The sequence below is a fragment of the Cydia splendana genome, chromosome Z (assembly GCF_910591565.1).
Source record: "Cydia splendana chromosome Z, ilCydSple1.2, whole genome shotgun sequence".
Lineage (NCBI taxonomy): Eukaryota > Metazoa > Arthropoda > Insecta > Lepidoptera > Tortricidae > Cydia > Cydia splendana.
In genome coordinates, this window is record NC_085987.1 from 17,818,385 (window position 1) to 17,841,564 (window position 23,180).

General features: G+C 40.3%; 3 protein-coding genes across 3 annotated transcripts in view; 1 reads left to right on the forward strand and 2 right to left on the reverse strand.

Moving 5' to 3' along the window:
* LOC134804792 (myotubularin-related protein 9) overlaps nt 1–23,180 on the forward strand; it is a 312,849-nt gene that overhangs the window by 270,976 nt on the left and 18,693 nt on the right. The window lies entirely within an intron of this gene.
* Nucleotides 5,345–6,982, reverse strand: LOC134805353 (uncharacterized). The gene is made up of 2 exons (XM_063778689.1): nt 6,907–6,982; nt 5,345–6,597 (listed from the first exon to the last, which is right to left on the reverse strand). Exons 1-2 carry the CDS (start codon nt 6,916–6,918, stop codon nt 5,347–5,349), a joined length of 1,263 nt encoding a protein of 420 aa, XP_063634759.1. The 5' UTR covers nt 6,919–6,982; the 3' UTR covers nt 5,345–5,346.
* Nucleotides 9,524–20,793, reverse strand: LOC134805297 (transient receptor potential cation channel subfamily V member 5). The gene is made up of 16 exons (XM_063778614.1): nt 20,403–20,793; nt 19,793–19,971; nt 17,972–18,100; nt 17,184–17,322; nt 15,160–15,349; nt 13,967–14,120; nt 13,251–13,505; nt 12,526–12,763; nt 12,046–12,171; nt 11,867–11,961; nt 11,612–11,736; nt 11,226–11,360; nt 10,931–11,040; nt 10,463–10,644; nt 9,892–10,134; nt 9,524–9,676 (listed from the first exon to the last, which is right to left on the reverse strand). The coding sequence occupies exons 1-16, from the start codon at nt 20,491–20,493 to the stop codon at nt 9,524–9,526; spliced, it is 2,544 nt and encodes an 847-aa protein (XP_063634684.1). The 5' UTR covers nt 20,494–20,793.

Genomic DNA, 23,180 nt, shown 5'->3' on the forward strand with positions numbered 1-23,180 from the left:
CCAAAATAAATTCAAGGACATTGGCTCGCTAACCCAACATTATATAGAAAGCCTCCTTACAAAAAGTACTGGGCGACCGTGTAGGATAAGCGCTTATGAAATTGTATATTACGTTTGGATGATATTGGCAATTTGATTTTGTCGTCTGGACACGTTTTTAATGGACAAAGTAAAAGGTGGAACAGACAGGCGTACCGGACAGCGACCGGGGTCCGGTTAGTATATTTCTTTTCTCAAAAATGGACGGCAAAGTCGACTTTGCCGTTTAAAAAATAGGTCGCGAAGCGCGTAGTTTATGGTCAGTCAAAAATTAAAAAGTTAAAAACATTGCAGTCTCGATTTTGGAACTGCAATGTTGCATACAAATTCCATTATTTGTCGAGTTGCAAACTTTTTAAAAGTTGAAATGGCTATATCAAATGAAGGCACAGGCCCTTTAAACAGCCAAACAGATGATTAGTACCGCGACTATTTAGCAGTCTCAAATAGGTTGGCGTATTTTCGGCAGAAAAATACACTTCTACTTTTTTATTTAAAAAATAAAAAGGCGGCAAAACTATTTTTTTTCTATTTTTTTTCTGTGAAAATATATACGTAAAAACGTTGCTTTGTAAAATATTTATATGATATTTATATTTCTTGCACCATTTTTGAGAAAAGCACTATATATGACTCGGCTGGAAGGCTACTTGCTGGCTTCGGATTCAATTAAACGGACTCCCAAGGTCGTCCGTTTAAAACGAATCCTCAGCCTGCAAGTAGCTACTTCCGAGCCTCGACAATAATGTACTATTTTCTTTTCACTTATAGCTGCGTCCTTAACGGATTTATTACGTACCCACTCGATCGAATACAAGCCTCGGGCTGGATCAAAGTCGCGGTCCGGTACGTTTAGGTAGAAAACCTTCGCGAGCCCTTACAAAGCTCTGCTTTTTGCTAGTATATTATTCATCACTATATAAACTATAGATGGTCAAGCAAATCTTGTCAGTAGAAAAAGGCGCGAAATTCAAAATTTCTATGAGACGATATCTCTTCGCGCCTACATTTTTCAAATTTGCCGCCTTTTTCTACTGACAAGATCTGCTTGACCAACTATACGTTCAGCGTTGATTAACATTGCCTCAATTAATCACACTAACTCATTTAATACAAAAACACTTTTACACTTGCAATTTAAGATAATTATTTTGATAAAACTAAATTTCAAGTGAAAATGGCGGGCGCCGGTTTTACTTTTTAATTTTTTCTGTTAACGACAGCCAACGTGGCAATGATAGTTCCATTCAGCCAAATAATGAAAAAGTTGTTTAGTGAAATATCGTATTTTATAACGTTTTATTTATATAATAACAAATAAATATTTACTTTATATCGTGTAACAATACTTTTACGTACGTAATAAATGTCCAATGGCAAAATAAAAATATATTAAGTTTTTGAACATTCAAACTCTTTGGTGTGGACATATCAAATACGGTCAGAATTAAATTTAAAAAAGCTGGAAAAGTAAAAAGCACTAGTTCGCGAAAAACAACTTTGCGAACGCTAAACAGCTACGTAAAGTAGCACTTTTTGAGCAACTGTATTAAAAAATATTATTACACAATTTGATGTATTTTAATCAAACGTTCGGGTATGATTAAAATACATCAAATTGTGTAAAAATATTTTCCATAATGTCAATATCCAGAGGAAAATGGGGCAATCGTTTGTATGGAAAACCGGTTTCGAGGCGGTCGTCCCCTTTCGTCTTGAAGTGTTAAAAACGAAATTGAATACCTACTTTTAGAAAAGGAGGGGTGCTACGTTTGGGAGTAACAGTGAGCCTAAGCGCGCACCACGATTTTAGTTTTTGCGACACGATTTTAGAATCGCGCTGTAATATATCGCAGAAAATTCACTGCGCGCACTGCGATGAAAAAGTCGCGGTTTGTTCATTCTCAACATGGATTTCGTACCAGTCGTTTGTCATGAAACGTTGTCTTTAATATGTGATCGCTGTATGACTTTAAGTATTTATACCACAAAGGTGATGTCCTTCTATTTCCATAATTAAATGGTCAACATCTAGCGTCTTCAGCAGCAGGTTCCGACATGTTGACGCTTGGAGAGCGATATGCCGACAGAGGTCCGGGTGCGATTTTATTATCGCAGTGCGCGCGGGGCCATACAACTCCGTATGCCGCAATTCACTTTGCGACAATCGCGTCGCGAGCAGTCGCGGAAAAATGTGACAAATCACAATTTTAAAATCGCTGCGATTTTTTTGTCGCATATGCGCGCACTGCCATATAAACACATACGTTACATTTCTGCGACTAAATTATCGCGCAACAAAAAGTCGTGGTGCGCGCTTGGCCTAACTAAGTAATAGTTATTTTCTCAAACATGCAATGAAATATTGATGTTATGTTCCTTATAATAGGCTGCGAAGTATGACGTTTCAGGTGCGGCTAGGACAAAAGGTCGTTAATGGAATTTCATACACATCTTGCAGGCCTAGGCCGGCAAAGTCCTCTTTTTTAATTTTCATTTCACAGATATTTGTGACACAGCATCGTGGCATTCATCCATTAAAAAAAACTAGAGGCAGTATTTGCTTTATGGTTCGTAATGACACTCTGCCACTACGCCTATAAAAAAAACAAAAAACAATGTTTGCTATAATTTGCAGTTTTATTTGTATAAAATCAACATGAACTTAATAAATAATACATTCAATAATTTTATAATTTAAAATTATAAATTTAACTACACAAATAAAAACATTTAAAATATTTCATCTAAACGTTAGCGGTAAAAAGGTCTACTCAAACACGCGTAGTTATATTTTTTAAATTGGTATGGAGGTAAAGTTGAAAAATATTCATTCTGTTTTATTGGATTTATGGTGCGTTGTTGTTTTTTTGACTTTAATATGAGTTCCGACGAAATAATGGAATTAATATTAATTGTAATCGTAGGTGTTGGAATTGGCAGCGTAAGCAGAATTGATTTTAATAACTTGCTGCCTCTGCCGCCAAGTCAAAGACGAAGTATGTATATGGTTGCTTATGGCAATTTTATTAGTTGAGAAACAAAGAAAAATGGTTACAGTTTATTAGAAACAGTTTTGTGGCATATTTTAAATGAATGTAACTACAAACTCGTCAACACTGTGGAAATTATACTTATTTACTCCATGCATAAAGCAACGATGTATGTGAAACATGATATCAACATGAAAGACTATGTAAACTTATGTGACGAAAACGACAGTCAGACGGATACAAGGCGAAAAAATCAAAGATACATGAAAATATACGGGTAGTAAAAATACACGACTCGTGTAAAACATACGCGTGATAATGATATAGGTACGTGTTGGTTATATTTTGGGTGTACTTTACTTTTAGTTTTTTCTATAAATTAAACTTGGGTTTCGTGGATTTTTTATTTTATTTATTTCATTGCATGTTTGAGAAAAGCACTATACATGTCTATATGTCTTCGGCCGGCAACCCCTTTCGGCCCGGCCTCTGTAGTAATGTACTATTACGATACAAATGCGGAAAGTAGGAAATTCGTAACGAGTTTATAAATTAAAACACTACCGAAGGAAGTGTTTTAAATCGAATCTATTTAAATATCTTATTCGCACGTGTATTGTAGTATTATACAAGGTTTTACAGTAGGTACATAGGCCCTTTATGTTTATTTTCGACATAGGCACGGAAAGTGCTTATTCCCGCACTAGTGTAGGTAAGTATTAGTATTACTATTAGCATCATATGTATACCTACAATAAAAGTTAATTTTTGTTTTTAGGGACATGTTACAAGCGGCATTCCTCTGTTTCTACGAGTCGTGTCTACAAGGAGGTAGTCAACGATGATTATAGAGAACTTACAGGTACCTTTACCTACATACGAGTATGTTTAATTTTAAAAAGAAAATTACTTTCAAATGGTTGGTTATTTATAGGTAAAAAGATTAGTTGCTTATAATTATTACGCTTACGAGCATATTATTTCTTTAAATCATGAACAGCACAAATATAGTACTTTGTGCAATGAGGGGGTAAGCGAAATATTGCAGTCGCGGTCTTTAGATGCACGACATCAAGACTCAAAGCAAAATAATTCTTAAATATGGTGACATTTCAAACCTTCGAGCAACGCCGGCTTCCGACATGTCGGAAGGGAGGAGCCCAAGCGATATCTTACCGTGCAAATCATTCTGCCGTTTTTTGCGGGAGGAAACGTGCACACAGTCGCACTTTTTACTCACTATATACAAAATCCAATCTGTAATGACGATACAAAAATACATAGAAAATGACACAACGTCAAAGAGAAATCTTGCAAATCTCGATCTCTTTTTGTGTACGAATTGAGTCACTACACGCATCGGCATAGGTACAGTTGTACCTATGCATCGGCAGAGGGGAAATAGTACGAATGCCGTCTCCCTTCCCGGCCTGGAGCTCAAATTTTACATACAATGCATGCCCCTCTGTGGCCTCTTCCCCCCCCCCCCTCCCCCCAGGCCTATCAACTCGCTTCCCTAGTTCACTGGCTGGCTACGCCCTTGTCAATGTGGCTAGTTCCGTCATAGGGACTATTCAATCGCTGCTTTGTCGATGAAATTACCAATTTTGTTCGTTGTTCGAGAAAAGCGCTAGTGGACGGAATAGTCCCTATGACGGGATTAGCCACATTGACCTTAAATATAATTTAAACGGCTCTTAAATTAATCAAATTAAATATTTATCAACATAAACAAGTCAATTATACCTAGGGTTGCCATAATTAGTCGGAACTGATAAGGGACAGTGGTATTCTAGAGCAGGGGTCTCCAAACTTTTTTACCTGGTGTATCTGGTTGCTGCTGTTTGGAGCTGGGGTTTGGAGAGCCCTGTTCCAGAGCGCTATTAATTGACTAAGCCCCACGGTAAGCTCAAGAGAAGGCTTGTGTTATGGGACCGGTCGACAAAATACGGGATAAAAACGGGACCAGTAAAAATACGGGACGTGATACTTAAATACGGTCACAGTCCCGTATATACGGGACGTATGGCAACCCTAATTATACCCTGAATTTTCCCAAGTATTTCACTTCTTAGAACCTACATGGTTCGTATGAGATAGTGACATAATTTAAATAGCTATAACTTCCGTGGGAGTAAAATGGACCTTACCTCCCGCTGAAATAGCACGCTTACCGAACAAGTGTGATGAAAAATCAATAACACTCAGAAGATAATGAAAACATTTTTATTTACAATTTTTATATAAACTTAATACCTACTTAGAAATAAGAACATAGTTACCATTATGTAGGTTTAAAATATTTAGTACACGGTTATAACGGCGAGCCGTATGACGTAGCGGGTTTGTTTTGGGGTAGAAAACTATGACTTGCGTCTAGTTGTGGTGCCTGGCTGTTGGCCGTGATCGTGGGCAAGCCGTAGTCCTGCGAGGGCGCCGCAGCCGACGCCGCTCCAGAGACTGACGTCACGGACGCCTCTGACGACTGATTAGACGACGACTGCTCGATTGAATTATGTTCCGAAGTTTGGGTGATTTGAAGAGGAGAATTATGAACAAAGGAAGAGATCTCTATACTAGGTCTGGCCTGTTCTAATGAAACCCCAGAAACAAGGGATACATAGCCGGCATTTCTTGCCGAACTGTGCTCATTATCTTTTATAATATTTTGAACCCGGTCGACAACTGTTGCGTCTAAAGCCTCTCCGTGCGACCGAAGACTTGCACTGCTGTATTGGTTATTATCCGCCTGGTAGCTGGACCAAGCAGACGATGCCACGTTATTGCTCAGAGGCTGCGATTGTAGAGGTTGCGTTTGCAGAGGCTGCGATTGTAGAGATTGCGCCTGGAGAGGCTGCGGTTGAAGGGGTTGCGCATAAAGAGGCTGCGGTTGAAGTGGCTGCGCCGGGAAAGGGACTTGCGGGAATTGGAGTTGAGGTTGCTGGTATGTGTATCCCTGTTGAATTTGCGACTGAGGGTTTGGCTGGGCGGGTGGCGCGGGTTGGGCCTGTGGCGTGGAGTATCCAGGAACAGGCGCTAAGAAGGCGGGCAGGGGCGCCGGCTGCACCGGAGCGGGTGGTGCAGGCCGAGGGGCCGGGGCTGGTTGAGGCTGGGGTTGAGCATAAGTATAGCTTGGTGGGATCTGAGGGATAGGTTGTGGTTGAGGTTGCGCATACTGAGGATAGGGTATGATTGGAAGAGGTTGAGGGGGTGGAGGATGAGAGTGTATAAGGGGCTGGGGTTGGGGCTGAGGAGCGGGTTGCGAATAGTGATAACCAGATCCTGTATTAAACTGTGGTGCAGGCGCAGGTTGTGGTGGGTATTGAACAAACTGCGGTTGCGGTTGCGGATAAGGGTGAGGATGCGGGTGCGGATGCGGGTGCGGATGCTGGTGCGGGTACGCTGACGGAGGCGGGGGCGGTGGCGGCGGTGCGTGAGCCGGCGGCGGCGGCGGCGGCGGCGGCGGCGCTGAGGGGTAGTTGAACGACGGTGCGTGCGCCGCCGGTCGCGGCAGATGATATGGTGCTTCTGCCGCAATCGCGGCCACCATTGAGAATATTATAACCTATAAACAAATGAACAAACAACTGAAATAACATTCGCGTTGCAATGATTTGAATCCTGCTATAACCTATACCTACTCGTAATAATCTGTCAGCTAAAAACCATGTAAAATATTCTTAAATTTGCTTAATATTTATATTTAAATATTTACTTTATTCATAAAACAAAATAACCAATTGACGTTTAAACTATAGGCGGGATTTTTTATTGATCTCCGAGAAAAACTAGTCAAATATGTTTAACCTACATTAACATAGGCCTAAGTAAACACAATAAATAATTTCACTTTTGTCTGCTCGCTTGTACTCACCGCGCTCCTCATGGCTGTGCTGGCGTGGGCCCGTGTGTGCCGCTCCGAGGAGCACCTTGGCTTTATACCATCCACCACTACTCTGTGGGGAGTGACAAAATGAAATCTATGGACAGTCTGTATGCTAAACGATTACCTAAATTTTTAGTCAACTTGGGTACCCGGTACGTCAGCGAAGGACAGTGCAATAATAGTTATTTGTTTTACAAGGGGGCAAAGTTGTTGTTTAACCTCTCGTGCTAATATTAATACCCGAGCAAGCGAAAGATTCCAAAATTGAGCGTTGCGAGGATTTCAAGGTGGGTTAAACAAATTTTGCTACGGAGTGCATGTAACACAAAATTTTTCACCACACCAACACAAGGAAAATACTAACTGTAAAATATCAAACAAAATCAAAGCATATCGATTCGAAATGAATGTTATTAAATATTTATTATCCAAAATAATCATTTAAAAGTCAGTACTACCTGCCAACATAAGAAAACAACTCAAAATTTGCATTTGATTACTTTGCCCCACATGTGGATAAATTGCAACTTTCTCATCAGTTTTTGAACAATCAAGAGAACCTTTACCAGCTGGTGTGCTTAAAAATTATTAGACATGCACCTGCTTAAAGTGGGCCTATACAAGACGCTGTTACTTCTTATTACAGAAAAATTATCTAAGTATAAAATAAATAAATCAGTAACCGAAATGCAGAGGTGCATTTATTTTATTAAAACACTTAGCTTATGTCCGCGTCTACGCTGTATGATGATATTTGCGATGAAAACAATCCTGTCCTGAAATGTCCTGCCCTGCCCCGGAACTCAAACTATTTTCATACCAAATTTAATCTTAACCGGTTCAGCGGTTTAAGCGTGAACAGATAACATACCGACTTATATATTTTAGCAATTATAATATTAAAGTAGATTTGACAGAAGCTCCAACAAGTCCTTTGAATTGAGTTCCTGTGTTTGCAGTCGAATCAATTCCGTCAATTTATAACTTGCTCAATATCTATATAGGCAGACCGTAATATCTAGTCCTTCTTCAAAATTCGACCAATTAGTAAGTTTGTAATTGGTTTGTAACTTTACGAGTCTAATCTGCCTAAGACTTATTTCAAAACAAGAGTAGGTACCTACTCGTACCAGCTTACAAAAAGACATTTGGCAAGCTTATTGAGCGACTGATTAAGAACCCGGCTGAATGCCGTAAAAGGGACTCTTTACAAAATGTCTCAAAGCTAAGTTTAGTTATACATGCTGCCCGAGGTTGCAATGTTGACCAAGTTCTATGAATTTTACCTGACTGAGTGAGTATACCTATGTATTCATTCTTTATTATATTACATTCCTGTGTTCCACTTGAATGGTTTTTGAATTTATTGCTAGGTACCTATTGTATATTTCACGGATTTCACCAGAAGAACAAATGTAAGATATTGACTGCAGTTGCGGTTATAAATCATTATCGGAATTGTCGACATTCTTGTTGCATTGAATTGACACTTGATCAGTTTCAAGATCAAACCTCTTTCAACCATTACTTATTTCCATGATAATCCTAATGTTTTGATCAAACTGACCTGACCGTGTGTTGACTGACACTATGACCTTCAATGTTAATCATGAATCAATGCTTGTTCAGTGATTACCCAACAATCTAACATTAGTTTGATGAAAGAACGATCGTAGTACGACGGCGGTGGCCGGCGTGTCAATAGAGAACCGTCGCGAATACATGGTTTAGTGTGGTGGTGTGAGTTTTTGGCGTAATGAGCAGATCTCACAAATACACAAAAATGTGTCCTAGTATGAGTAGGTAGCCCAAATAGAGGTTGAAGTTACAAACAATGAGGTAACAGTGAAATTTGCCCGGTGACCGATGTCGCTTGCCGAGGGTCATAATTAGCACCTTCGTTTATCTACAAACGCGACTATTGAATATAATTTCGTAACGAGAATTTTGCATGTTTAATACAAATTTCTCTAAATGTATTTACATCTCTCACTCTTTTAAAACCATTGTATTAATATGTTAATAGGTACTTAAATATGACAGCGATTATATTTGGGTCAAATTATACAAACTTGACGTAGGTACCTATAGGAACGGTAAACGCCCTTAGCAAACAATGTTAAGTAACAGTACTGACTCAAGCAATTGGAACCCTAGGCTCCAAAGTGACGAGGACACTACAATTAAACTAGCCTTCGCCCGCATACGCGTACTTAGGTCTTTAAAAATTTTCAACCCAATTTTCACTTCACTTGGGGTTGAATTTCCAAAAATCATTTCCTAGGGAGCAATAAACAATAAGTATGAAATAGGTAAATAATCTTTATAAGGACTAAAATATTAAAGTAATTAAAATTATAAATACTTACAGGTATTTAAACGATAAACCATCAAGTCAATTACCACTGGTGCATATCCAGTGGCGTAACTATACCAACGGAGGTGAGTGATAAAATCATCGAATGGAGGCAATGGGGGCCTGTTCTCCCGCCTATGATTAAAATTAGGGCCTCTCTCAGGGACCAAGGCTAGTAGGGGCTCGTGGCATTTTGTCCACTTTGTCACCATATAATTACGCCACTGGTCTGGTTACAATGCTTGTTGTTTATTTTCTAATAGGGTAATCGCGGACGGGTGGCGGGGGCGCGCGGCCATGCGATGCTTGCAGGTCGGCCGCTCGTTGCTGCCTCTTGGCCACGATACGCTCGTGGGTCCGCTTCATTTCCAGGATCTCTTTCATTTCTTCTTTATCCTCATCCTACAATTAAATAAAGTAACATTGTAATTAATTGCACAAACTAGATACTTTTTATTCTGCCATAGTATTTGAGAACGTCGACAGTAATTTTAAAACATTCCTTAATACCTTAACCGCAGAGTGGGTGCTGATTTGAGTATTCTCTCTAGCATGGTTAGAAAAGTCGATGCGACCATGCTCTGCTGTGAATATAATGGTGTTAAGTGGCTCAAGACCTTTTGGTTGATCCTCAAGACCAGTGCTCGCTTGCCGCTGGCCATTGGCTGCGAGTAGGACATGAGCTGGCGGAGGCGCTGCGCCGGCGGCACGCCGCGCTCCACCACCAGCACGATGCGCGCCCACTGCCGCTGCCACTCGTTGCGTGTCTCCGCGATCTTCTGGTACGTGTTGCCCATCATGGCAATGAGCATGTTTACGAGTAAGATGGCCACTATAATCATGTATATTACGAAGAGGAGCTGAAAACCAATGTTTAAGCTTATAGTCTGTTCGATTTCTAAGATCAAGTTTGCCATAGATTTACTATGGCACACTTAATCTTAGAAAAGCGGAGTTACAACAAAAAGTAAGAACCGTCAAGTGGAATAACTGTCCACTTGACGGTACGAACGATTTAGTCCTTCAACGCCACGCGAGTTGCCCTGCGTATTCATTGAAGAGGATAATTCGATAGACACTTTATAACGTTGTTAATTAAATTGTACTACAAACATTAGTCCCGTAGAAAGTGGTTCACTCTTGTCTAACTCAGGGTTCTCAGGCTCCATTCAAAATCTAGCAACTTACTTTAGCTTCTATCTCGTGGTCGGTGCGGTCAAATGCGCCATAATAGTCGGAGAAGGAGGTGAGCGACATGAGGAACATGGCCATGATGCTCTCCATGGGCGACGGCATCGGGTTAGATACCGAGTCGTCCACGCCCTCCGGCGTGTTCGGATTGTCGAACGACAGGAAGATTATGTAATATGCTGGAAATATTTACAATTCTTCATAGCATTGACACGCATAACTGACATAATATTTCGGTAGCTACTGGCTATTTTAAAGAGTAATCTTCGTAGGTACTCTTACACTCAGTGAAATATAAGTAGTTCATCAAGTTATCATTCATCATGGATAAATTCAAAAACAGTTAAATTGACAAATATACGTAGTAGTAAAAAATATTGCAATTTGATTTGTTAACCGGTGTTAATTTAATTTGCATTTATAAAATCAAATATCTAGCAGAAAACTAGCCGTTATGAGACGTACCTTGAGAAAAACCCATTACGAACACTAGATAAATGCAGACGAACCGCAGCAAGTCTCCCATCACCATTCTGTAAATCATCACCACGAACGGACCCACAGTCTTGAAACCTCTGCAAGAGAGAATACACCTTTTTTGGAATCTGTGTACCTACGATTTAAAAACGGAAATGGCAAAGAAATCAAAAATCGCGTGTGATTGCAATGTACCTTAAGTTTGAAGTTAAGAAATCATTACTACTTGCCAGACTTTTATGCTTTGATTTATGGTGCAAAAGATTGTAAATAATTATGAGACCTGCAGAAGAAAAGAAAGTAGGGTGCAGTGGTGAGCATAATGATGACGGCGAGGTGATCTTCCGCCTCGTCGGCGCACCACAGCCGCAGCGTCGGCAGCGCCACCATCAGCAAGCACGAGAACAGGAACATCACCCTGTACACACAAATCTGTTCACGCACACTTATATTTAACACCTACCGGTTCAGCGAGATGCAATGCTTGCAGTGCTGACAAGTTACTGTATACCACATTATTTAAAGGTTCTAGCGATTTTATGTATCATTATTGCTAAAAGATATATATATAGGTAGTTACAAAGTAGATAAGGATATATGGAGCCAGCTACAATACCAAAAAAAGTGGGCATGAAAAAAAAAACATTTTATTTATGTATAAATGCATACCTGGATGGCACAGTGCTCAAATTTTCAACAAACATTTTCAAACCGAGAAATCTTGCTTCTCGTAACGCCGCTCCGATGTAAGCCAGCGCTCCTAACCAAAGCAAAAGCTCTGCAGAAATTCTAACCTGCATACAATCAAATTGTATGAAAAAAACATCGTTATACTTATTCTTTTACAGATTTATATCAAAGTAAATGTATTAGGTATTTATTCTATTTTATATCCACTCTACAACTATTGTATGTTCTGCTTACTTTTGCTTGCCAAGAATCGAAACTCATCAGTCTGCACTCCTCTGTGAGCCCTTCCCACCAGTCTTCCATGTCGGTTTCCTTTGGTGGTTCAGTTGCTGTAATCAATTTACTAGTTAATGCATAGTCCAGTGGTTCTTCATATCCACTATTACCTACTCATATTCAATAAATCAACCTACGTTTGTCCTTCTCCTTGGTATGGCTTTTAAAACGAGCACATGGTCCACTGCCGGATTTAGTTTCATTTAATATCTCCACGGCGCCCGGGTCTATATCACTGGGATTTATCGTTGATGTGCAGTTTTCTGAAAAACAATACATAGAGCCTGCAAATGAATATATTATGTAGTACGAGTATCACTACAAATTTATATTAAATAAATAAATTAATCTGACCAGGGCGTCTTTATATAGGCTGTGGACAAATCATAGAAATAGTAAGCAAAAATGACAGGTCTGTGGGACAAATATGATTAAGGTGCAGTTTTTGTATTTGTATTTGAAAAAAAAAGATCATCGTAACATCATAAAATGGCGAACACGTATATTAATTCGATGAAACAACATTTCATAAATGAAGCAGTTTCATTACTCCAGACCAGCCAGAGGCTAAAGTCACCCTTTTGAAGTACGAAGTAAGTAATTTGTATTTCTCTTACCCGCATCGGTAACAATTTCGGTATCATTATTAGCAGTAGTATTAAGCGTGGTCGTGTTGAGTGCGATGTGGTCGGGCGGCGGGCCGGGGCGCAGCGTGAAGCACACCAGGCTGACGAGGAAGTAGCACGAGAACAGGATAAACTGGCGGTAAAACCGGAACTTCACGAACGTGTTCCACTTCGTCTTCAGCAGGTCGATCAACATGCCTTCCAGCAGCTCCAGATGCTCGTCTTTCTCCTGAGGACCAAGAGATGACAATACTACATCTAAGTCAGTAGTAAATCCAACGTTCATTTTCATATTTATTGTTTGTCTTAAATATAAAATACTTTTTACTTATAGTACACAGTATACAACATAAGTAGTACAGTACTTCTTGCATACTTATGCTTCACGTATGTATGTACCTACTTAATGTACATATCTAATACCTTTAAACGAGCAATTCTTGTTTATTTATTTATATATTTATATATATTTCGGGGATCTCGGAAACGGCTCTAACGATTTCGATGAAATTTGCTATATGGCGGTTTTCGGGGGCGAAAAATCGATCTAGCTAGGTCTTATCTCTGGGAAAATGCGCATTTTTGAGTTTTTATATGTTTTCCGAGCAAAGTTCGGTCTCCCAGATATTTTACATATAAAATGAAAAGCTGGAACAAAATTGTTTATATCTCGAGACTATGATTACGAGTATATCATGTGTAAACTGTAAACTTACCCCGAAAACAACCAAGTTAAGAGCGGAGTCTTTATTGATCAGGCCGGTCTCCGTGTCGATGGTGTCGGCGCCGCCGAGCGGGTAGGCGGCGCACGTGGTGGCGCCGATCTGCCAGTAGATCTCGCGCTCGATGTTGAGGATGTGGAAGAACAGCTCCGTGCGCGCCAGCTTAGCGGCCAGCGTCAGCGGCGTCAGGTTCTGCACGTTGCGTATTTGCAGCGATGCGCCCACCTCGTACGCCATGTCGAAGGTACTCTGTCAATCACAACAGTAGCTAAGTACTTGTAGAATTTAGACACCAAGTGAATGTACGAGTACCTACTTCTAGTTTTCCCTATAAACCCATCGAATTTTAGAACTTGATTAGATGGATGTCTTCTCTAACTTAATTGTCGTTCAATGTTCTTATAGCCTCACTGTTTAAAAAATTAGGCTACATCCAGTGATGTTTTAATGGTTATAAGGATGTTGTGTCACTGTCGATATCTTTAATTTAGAGCTTGATGATCTTTAAATTATAGCATAAATACTTATTTATAAACATTTGGTTCGGAGGAACATAATTTTGTATAAGTGTAAGAAGTATACTTATTATGTATACCTATTGTTGTTGGGACCAAGCGCCAATCACTGTGAATCAAATATTAATAAATAACGGTAGTGACGGTAGGTGTAAGTGTTGACACAACAGCAGCGCACTGGAATGTACAACTGACCAACTTCTGGTAGATGACGAGCATGTGCAGCACGGTGTTGCCGTTGGTGTCCTGCAGGTCGGGGTTGGCGCCGCGCGCCAGGATCAGCCGGTAACACTCCTCCTGCCCCAGGCACGCCGCGAAGCTCAGCGGGTACTCGCCCCAGTACACGTATCTAACGCATTACCATGTTTACAAGTTAATATGTGTAATTATTTGGCAAATGAGTTCTCAGCAGCCATGTACACGTATATGTACAAACATGGATAGTGGCCAAAATACCCTGATCAAATTGTTAATTGTTATGGTGTCAAGCATGGGTACCTACTTATGACACACAATCGTTAGTCAAATCTTACACGTTCTTGCCATAAATAGTGGAGATCGTACGCAATCTACTCGAGTATTTTATTCACTTACTTACTTATATGCCGCGATTTTTTTTTAACCATGATTACCTGTGTTTAAGTTTTTGCGTTAAGGTAGAGCCACCCTTAAGGCTCATTTAGACGGCGCGCGAACTCGTATACGATTTTAGTTACATTGCGGATTGCGGACCAATGAGGTTACATCAACTCAGCTGCTGCTGGTAAGTGAGCTTGTTTAAAATTCGAAATTCAAATTTGTAGCGTTAATTGTTTAAAATTCGAATAGAAATTGTAAAGTTACCTTGCAGACCTCGCATCTAAATATATTTGGTCATGATATTTTGGGTTTTATCCACCAGTACTAGAGTTCACTTTTATTAGCGATTTTATCAAGATGTACCTAGCTTTATTGAATTATATTTGAGTGATATAAAGTTAGAATGTAACTGTGAGATCCTCGTATTTCAACCCGTACAAGATTAGAACCTTTTTCATGTAATGTCATTGAGTTATTCTTTATTGATTTAAATGCCAAAATGAGTGGCCATCTAAACCTTACGGTCACGTGATCGCCTTACGCTGTCTCGAGTTTATCATTTTTTCCCCACCTCAAAAAGTGCCCAGCGCCGCTAAAGAAGTTTTCACTTCAAAAATGTGTTAAGCTTCCAAAAAATTCTACGTGAGTCTACAAACATTTTAAAGGATAGTTACTCCATATAAAAAAATTACTGTCACGGCCATCATTCGAGGTGAGGGGTATGTAGATAGAGGCGTAGTTAATAAGGAAACGTTTAAGAGTCTCGCTAAACCGCTTTCATAAGATGAGTGAGCCACGCTGATCCTCACCCATCGTAGTTAGTGTTGTACTGCACGTTCACCCACTCGTGGTCTTGCGAGTCGGAGCGCGAGGCCTTCTGATCCTCGGGACACATGAAGTTGCCGTAGCAGCGTTCGTGGTAGTCGGCGCCGGCGTCCAGGAAGAACTTCACCATCGTCGGATCCTCGTTCGTGATCGTCATGTGGAGCACGCTCTCACCTATGGATATTTAAAAGTTAATTAACATACTTACAAACACATTTTAACCTTAAATAAATTGAGCATTTTACAACGAAAAGGAAACTCAATCAATAACATTTCAAAGTATAGTCGAAACTCAAAACGCACAATATGTTAACAAGTTTCAAGTCACCTGCAATCAATTCAAGCCTTTAACTTAGGTGCCTACTCGTAACTATAATTTGGTAGAGTCAGACCAAGCCAAGTCCAAGTAAGATACATATTACTTACTTTGATTGAAAACCGTGCTAGAACTCTTGCCAAGTGAGAGGAAGTTATTAGTAAAGGGTTGTTTAATTTACTGCGGCATTTATCAGGCGCTCTATCAAATGAGGGCTTTGGCGTAGAGAGCTCGCCGCGGCTAGTAGCGACGAAGGGCAAAAATGCCGCAGTGTTTATTTTAATTACATTATTTTCTTAATTGCATTATTACTTAATGCCGTACGTAATTTTTCTAAATAAATAATATGTTATATGCATAAGTATAATTGCAGTTATGCTACTTATAGTAAAAACTTATAAGTAAGTATTGTTTATTTAGAAATATTTAACCAGTTTAATCAAAGGTGCTTTAACTGTTTTATTAGTTTTTGGAACTTTGATTTATCGAAATAATCAAATAATATATGGCACTTAAAGTGAGTTTTGATTTTCTCGATGTTTACAAGAGGAATCTCAATCTGCACGTATCTGAATTAATGAATTAATTGCATTTTTGTATTATTTTTCTGTGTTTCATTAATGGAGTGGAAAAAATGAAGTTATATTTTTTTATCAAGCAGAAACGTCTGCGAGCGATACTACAAATTTGTATGATAATTTCCAAATTTCAAATTTTTCAATTTTTCCTATAATATAAAAAAATATAATTAGGTAGGTACATAATGTACATATGTATGCTGGTGGGTGTACGAGTAGGTACATGTATGCTGATCTGAAAGTAAAGATTTTTGTATTTAATTTTCTAATTTATCTGATGTTATGTAACCATAGTACCCGTCGCTCATGTAGACGTCGTTGATGAGCTTGGGGTAGAAGCGCAGCAGGCGCTTGGCTAGGTCGGCCAGCAGCGACGTGGCGTTCAGCAGGCACAGGTGCAGGATAGTCTCGCCCACGGCGCCACGCTCCTACAAGACGGCAACACTAATCTCACCATAGTACTCGTCGCTCATGTAGACGTCGTTGATGAGCTTGGGGTAGAAGCGCAGCAGGCGCTTGGCAAGGTCGGCCAGCAGCGACGTGGCGTTCAGCAGGCACAGGTGCAGGATCGTCTCGCCCACGGCGCCACGCTCCTACAACACGGCAACACTAATCTCACCATAGTACTCGTCGCTCATATAGACGTCGTTGATGAGCTTGGGGTAGAAGCGCAGCAGGCGCTTGGCCAGGTCGGCCAGCAGCGACGTGGCGTTCAGCAGGCACAGGTGCAGGATCGTCTCGCCCACGGCGCCACGCTCCTACAACATAGCAACACTAATCTCACCATAGTACTCGTCGCGCATGTAGACGTCGTTGATGAGCTTGGGGTAGAAGCGCAGCAGGCGCTTGGCCAGGTCGGCCAGCAGCGACGTGGCGTTCAGCAGGCACAGGTGCAGGATCGTCTCGCCCACGGCGCCACGCTCCTACAACACGGCAAGACTAATCTCACCATAGTACTCGTCGCTCATGTAGACGTCGTTGATGAGCTTGGGGTAGAAGCGCAGCAGGCGCTTGGCCAGGTCGGCCAGCAGTGACGTGGCGTTCAGCAAGCACAAGTGCAGGATTGTCTCGCCCACGGCGCCACGCTCCTACAACACGGCAACACTAATCTCACCATAGTACTCGTCGCTCATGTAGACGTCGTTGATGAGCTTGGGGTAGAAGCGCAGCAGGCGCTTGGCTAGGTCGGCCAGCAGTGACGTGGCGTTCAGCAGGCACAGGTGCAGGATCGTCTCGCCCACGGCGCCACGCTCCTACAACACGGCAACACTACCTACTACATTATATTCTAAACTAAATCACCGAAAATGTATTTAATCTAATAGGTACTGTCAAGTGTAAAAATATGGGTGCACACATCATACTCAAAAATATGTCCCATAGCTCTTATGTCAGCGAATTAAGTACTATGGGACATATTTTTTAGAAGTTATATGCACCCATATTTAATTTTACACTTGACTAACACACGCTTTCGTCATACATTGAGATCTGAACTAAATAATCGTGATACCTATACTTGCGTCTTCAGTTATTGACCAAAAATATTGTCGTAACTAAGTATAATCGGAAGAAAGCTAAATACTTGAAGGTCCCTATTATATAAATTCTTGCGCGATCCCTTTATTGGCTTTGATAGCATAGCGGTAAGGCGTGTGAGTGTGAGGTCGCGGTCGCGGATTTGAAAACCGACACGTAGCGCGACTTTCCTTTCATGACAAAATATCATGAAAACATCATAGGTACTGAATTCGGACTAATCCAAATAAGGTCTAATTTCCCTGAATTAGATGGTTTGGTTCCTTAGTGCCTGTGCCAATTCCTTAGGTTGCCCAACGGACCTCGGGCTTGTGACCCGTATCAAAAAGCCGGAGGTAAGAAGATGACCAGCCAGGAACTGACCTTGAGGTCCCAGCAGAGCTCGCGGTAGTTGGAGGGGTTGGCGTCGTACTCCTCTTGCGTGACGTGCGGCCAGTCCTTCTCGATGTCGAACTCCTCGTCCGGGTTCTCCATGCCGCGCAGCGGCGGGAGCTGCCACTCACACACAAATTACTCTAGTAAATTTATGCTTTTTGATCTGTTGGGACCTTAGAGGATATAACCAACGGAGACGCCATGTCTAAAATTTTTGGTACAAAATAATCTGCCGTTTTTTGCGGGGGAGGGGCACATCAAATGTATAGGTACGTCATGTCAGATAAACGTCAGTCCATACATTTGGTTGACATGTGCTTGACCATTGGCCGCCTATTTGCGACAGAGGGGAACGCCTGTTAATGGCGGTTCCATTGTTAATTACTCCGAGGTTGGGACCTACCGCGAACATCTTCCATTTATCGTTCCTTTGTCTATTTACTTCTCTAATCTCTACAGCTCTGCATGCTCGAGTGGTAGAGTTAGACCAAGATAAGTCTGCTACGATTTTGATAGCACACACAGTGCAATGGTGCAAGTGTTATTTATATATACCTTCGGCATGATTTTATAGAAGTTTGATGTTTAAAATAACACTTGCCCTGCGTGTGCTATCAAAATCGCTGCACACTTTTCTTGGTCTAACTCTAGAAAGATAAAAAGATGATCAAACATTCAAAGGTTGTAAATGAAATGTTTTTATTTATTCAGGCGATCCAAAAGTCAGGAAAAGCTTTCCAATTCAATTACACTACAACTTTTAGGCATTCGTTCGATATCGTGTATTAATTGAATTTAATAGATTCAATATTAAGCAAAACCATTTACATAAGTCTTTTTTCATTACTCCCGTTTAGGGTTGCCATATGGAAGAATTAAAAGTCCTGATAAAAATCCGGACATCACCCTAAAAATCCGGACATTTCTTGTAGCGGAGATTTGGCGTAACTTGAATGACGCCCCGGCGGCGCGCTGCTCTCTGCGGTGTACTGTATCGTGGATCTACTTATCCCTTTCCCTTCGCCCGATCCCGTAGCCCCCTCCCCGGGCGCGCATTTTATTTTTATAAGGTCATTCCTAAAAATCCGGACACATGCCAAGTCCGGCCGCAATCCGGACAAAAGGTCAAAAATCCGGACATGTCCGGACAAACCCGGACGTATGGCAACCTTACTCCCGTTTCACATTATCCAGTAACGAAGCCAACGTATTCTGTGCTGACGAAGCTGACAACAAATGAGATATATTAAGTACCTGTAACTTAAGTGAATTATGTATGTACTTATGTTTGCTACACCCTTTTCAGGGTCCATGTGATACCATAAGAAATGTAAATACCACCTAAAATGTACCATGGAAGCAAGAAATAAATGAATACTGAATACTGAATACTAGCCAAAATGCCAATCATCTGAGCTACGACAACGAAACGCTTTCTGTCTCTCTGCCACTCTTACATATTAGTGCAATAGAGAGACAGCGTTTCGTTGTCGTAGCGCAAACGGTACCCAGCCATTTGAAAACCAGTATTAATTTGCAATTAGTTGCGCGGGAATTCAGCATATGGTAAACAATTGAATGAGTTTTCCAATGGCGGTTATACGTAATCAGATTATGGGGCAGTGTACCTAATATTATTCATAAACATCTGTCACGTCTCACAAGCCGTTGATAGTCGTTTGTCCCTGTCTGTCATTTAAGATTTATAATTGTCAGAAGAAGGAGATAAAATTTTACAGACGTTAGCTACTCGTAAGTTGCTTAATTTTTTGACTGTCCTGTAAGTAGGTATGTAAATAGTAAACCCACCAGCTTGTGCCTGGGCCGCTCCTTGTTGCGCAGCAGCACGACGTGCGAGACGGGGATGTAGCGGCCCCTGCCCTTGTTGTAGAGAAAGGGCTCCACCTTAGTCTTGATGGCGTGGTCGATCTCCGCGTACTGCTTGTTCTGCACGGCGCGCTTCATCATGTCCACCAGCAGCCCTCCACCTGAAGCCATATTTATTTATTATGACAATCGATGGCTAGTTAGTTTACATCAAACAAAAAAGGTCGATTTGCAAACCTCCCTCCGCGTTCCTCCAAATGCAAAGGTACCCATTATGCTCGCCGCGTTAAACCTTTAGATCACGAACAGTACCGTCTTTACCATAAGGGCACACGGGGCCTGTGCCCAGGGCCCCCATCCTCAAGGGGTCCCGAAGGACAGACAGTTACTGTATATTTGATTAGTGATTACCCATAATAAATAGAAGATCATAGTAGAAATTAGTTTAATTCGCTTTCTTTACTTTCCAAAAGGGCCCCAAATTCTTATGTGCCCAAGGGCCCCAGCATAGCCTAAGACGGCCCTGATCACGAACCCGGAGCGAGATAAGAGAGTTTTAACATCAATAACTTACAAAGAAAACTGTACTCACCCTTAACGTCAACCAACTTATATATTTTCTGGGTACAAGTACCGGCTTGTTTCTTGACACCACTTGTTACATTACTTTCTGTATTACCCATGTTGATCTATGTAGCGAAATCACTGATCCAAATATACACTAACAATAACTACTAAAATCAGTTTGAACCGTTAATTTCCCTCTTGAAGGGGAGGGCGCACAAGAACCTACAGTTTATGCGAGCATTAATCGACAAAGCTTACTTCGTTGCCATAACAATACCCTTCAGTAGAATTTGTTTTTATGCTATCAACTAACTACCTAACTTTTGTTATCTATCGGTGTTATTTATACAAGCTTTTATTTAACTTGCAATGTTTGTTTGTAATATGTTGGTGCGGGTCAAATCTTGCAAGTTAAATTAGACCCACTTCAATTAGATTAAGCTGAAACTTCACATACATACAATGTAAGTTGGGTGACAACCGACCCGCCCATATAACCATTCCAGTCGCAGAATCACAAAGTGGTAACTAAATGTCAGATGTGTCGTAACAGAGTCCACACAATGTGTCTAGAATTGTTTCGAAACAAAGTGTCGTCGCCGTGTCTACACTTTTCCGTAACAAGGTGTCGACACATTTGTGTGCACTTTGCGTGCGGTTTGCGACTAAATCTGACAGCAAATTTGTGACAGCAAATGTCAATATAAAATACCTCTTGAAAACCAAGGTTTGTCAAACTACTATTAGTGTCTCGTGTGCTCGTAATTCTAGTAAGTCATCATGGGCAATGCAAATGATAATAATCGACCGAAACCATATAAACACCCAACACCCGTCAACCTTTTACAGAAAAGTTTTTAAAGAAATTCAATAAGCTACTTAGGTCAGGCAACGAATGCTCCAAAAGTTGTAGAGGGAAATGCTCGGAACACAATTTTTGACTCCGTAACTCGGTTTGACAAGTTAGGAGGTGAACATATCAAAAGTCCCCGGCCGTAGCCCTTGAGCGGGGGGGAGAGAGGGGGCTTTGAAGGTCCCATTTTCCCGTTTTTCGATTATATCTCGGAAACTATGCATCGCAGCGACATGGCCACTTATACAAAATGAAAGTTAATTTAATTTGTTACAAGTTTATTCAGTCAATTTTTTCGATATGTTGAATAGTTTTTGAGATATCCGCTCTTGAAAGTTTATTTAGGGCTCTCAATTTTATCTTTTTATATCTATATCAGTGAAGGTGCTAGGCCGTGTTTGGTATCGTTTTCGTATAAATCTGGGGTGCTGAATCCATTTAAGATATCACATTGACACCATTCCACAAAATAAAAATAAATCTTTTTAGGGTTCCGTACCTCAAAAGGAAAAAACAGAACCCTTATAGGATCACTCGTGCGTCTGTATGTATGTCCGTCTGAATACACAAAATAGTTCTTTACCTATAGATGACAGGAAAACCTATTAGAAATGTGCAGTCAAGCGCGAGTCGGACTTAATGTACGGAACTCTTAATACGCGAGTCCGACTCGCACTTGGCCGGTTTTTTTGAAACTCTTCTTGACGCTTAACCGCTGAACCGATTTCGTTGAAATTTGGTATAGAAATAGTTTGCGTCCCGGAACAGGACATAGGATAGATCTTATAACCAAAATCATCTTTTGAAGGTGTGAAAAGTGGCGTGGAAATTTGTACGGGAAATCAATAACCGCTGAACCGATTTATATGAAATTTGGGATGGTCTACATCTTTGATTTAGTTAAAAATGATGAAAAAACATGACTTCAAACCTAAACTTAAACAGTATTAACTTCAAGAAGTCAATTCTGAATTCCCCCCTACACCTCATTTCACAACTTTAAAGGATGATTTTTGAGATAACTCATTATATCCTGTCTCGGGACTCAAAATATATGTGTACCAAATTTAAATTAAAACTGTTCAGCAGTTTAAGCGTGAAGAGGAGTTTAAAAGAAAGTATTTTAATAAGTTTATATGTTTTTATTTCGGAATGGTGTCAATGTGATACCTTAACTAAATTTGGTACTGCGAATTTATACGAAAACGATACCAAACATGGCCTCGTAGCTTTACTGTTGTAGAAGTCAAAATAAAATTGAGAGCCCTAAATTCTTATTACTTGGCCAAACTTGTGTAGAAGGAAAAGGTAAAATAAAAGTCTTCGGCAGGAATATAAGACACAAATATATTTTTTTTTTGCGTTACTATTTCATTCATCAAATATAAACATACCTTGATTATACTATTCTAGTGAGATCCTCATAGATAAACAAAAACATTTACTTAAAAAATTACAAGGTCGAAATGTCACGGAACTTGTGAGAGTAATATGTGAAAAATAAAACATCAAACATCAACATTTATTCAGCAAATAGGCCACAAGGGCACTTTTACACGTCATCATTGAATTTACATACAAGCAAAAATAATAACATCAACAATTTTATAAAATAAAACTAACAATTCAATCTAACTTATTACAATTACTAAGAGATGTATTTGGTCTCTTAATGTCGAATTACATAAAAAATACAGATACAAAACACAAAAAAAATCTAAAACTTTTATGCCAAAAAAAATCTGGACACAATTTAAGAATCACCCAATTGCGTCGAGGAATCATCTGTATTTTTGCTTGTTTCATTACCTCCTCGCTTCTTTTTTGTCCTTTGTATTCTTTAGCAATTTGTTAGATCTGAAAATAAAGATAACTTGCGTCGTCACGGATGTCGATTTATAGGTTTTAGGGAGTGCAGAATTCGAAAACGATGATCATTTTATAATCCAA

What these genes read in the sequence shown, in the direction of transcription:
- LOC134805297 (XM_063778614.1), bottom strand. Translation starts at nt 20,493, where the DNA reads ATGGGTAATACAGAAAGTAATGTAACAAGTGGTGTCAAGAAACAAGCC. An exon ending in AGCTCTGCTGGGACCTCAAG is followed by an intron (nt 17,323 to 17,971) that starts GTCAGTTCCTGG and finishes GCCGTGTTGTAG; the next exon opens with GAGCGTGGCGCCGTGGGCGA. An exon ending in TCGTCATCTACCAGAAGTTG is followed by an intron (nt 13,506 to 13,966) that starts GTCAGTTGTACA and finishes TGTGATTGACAG; the next exon opens with AGTACCTTCGACATGGCGTA.